This window comes from Halyomorpha halys, unplaced genomic scaffold, assembly GCF_000696795.3.
Source record: "Halyomorpha halys isolate HHAL.00 unplaced genomic scaffold, Hhal_1.1 Scaffold42.1, whole genome shotgun sequence".
Lineage (NCBI taxonomy): Eukaryota > Metazoa > Arthropoda > Insecta > Hemiptera > Pentatomidae > Halyomorpha > Halyomorpha halys.
In genome coordinates, this window is record NW_027114384.1 from 1,088,477 (window position 1) to 1,089,433 (window position 957).

The 957-nt window shown below is 36.9% G+C and overlaps 1 protein-coding gene across 1 annotated transcript in view; it reads left to right on the forward strand.

Moving 5' to 3' along the window:
* LOC106688320 (dynein regulatory complex protein 11) overlaps positions 1-957 on the forward strand; it is a 37,699-nt gene that overhangs the window by 12,355 nt on the left and 24,387 nt on the right. Inside the window, exon 4 of the mRNA XM_014432737.2 lies at positions 288-508. Coding sequence (XP_014288223.2) covers positions 288-508 — 221 coding nt within the window. The remainder of the gene's footprint in view (positions 1-287; positions 509-957) is intronic.

Consider the following 957-nt stretch of genomic DNA (forward strand, 5'->3'; position numbering starts at 1 on the left):
AATTGTGAAAGGGTGAAATTGGAGGAGCAGAAATGAGAAGAAAAAATAGGAATGAATTGAAACATTTGTATTTGTTGTACAGACCGAAATTGATTGTAAAAGGAAACTGTAGGGGGCAAAATATTGTTTATTATATCTTATTATTGTATCTCTTTTTTTCTGACTATATCATGTATGTGTAATTTATATATGTCCGATTACGGATTGATAAGTATGCTGTGTGAGATAGCAACCTGATGTATTTAGGCAGCATAGATAAATAAAGTATTTCTCTCTCTCCATTACAGACTGATCCAGAGCCACGAGAGAGCTCGGCAAGGGCGGCTTCGTGCAGGATTCATGAAGGAGATCAGGCTTCTGAAGGAAAAGGTGAAGACGGAGCCCAAGGAGGAAGCAGATCTGGAGGAGGAAGGACGACAGGCCGCGCTGAAGATCCAGACTATCTGGAGGGGCTACATCACCAGGAGGAAGATCAGAAGAAGAGTCGTCGAAGAGATGTTATTGATAGGTTGGATAACTTGTTGCCTCATAGAGAACACCGATCATCATTGCTAACATAACAATCTTATGCGTTGATTATAAAAACGATTAAACGCTAATTAAAAATTATAATTAAGATTTGCTTCACTACCCAGTTTCGTAATGGAACTCTAATTAAAAATAAAAGTTAATTGCAATATTTGTAGGTGTTATTGGTAATTATATTACATCGGGAGATGATTGGACTTTGACTAACACACACCATTAGGTTAGAATTTCCTGCTTAAACATTGTGTATTATTCAGCCTTCATTATAGTATTACAGAATCTTAAATCATATGTTTTTGTTTATGTTCTGTTTATTTAACTCTTTTACTGCCGGGGGAAAAAGGTTCCAGAACCCACAGGGTTGAGTTAAGGTAACCACAGGGTTGTTACTTAAGTTAAGGTAACCACAGGGTTGTTACTTAAGTTAAG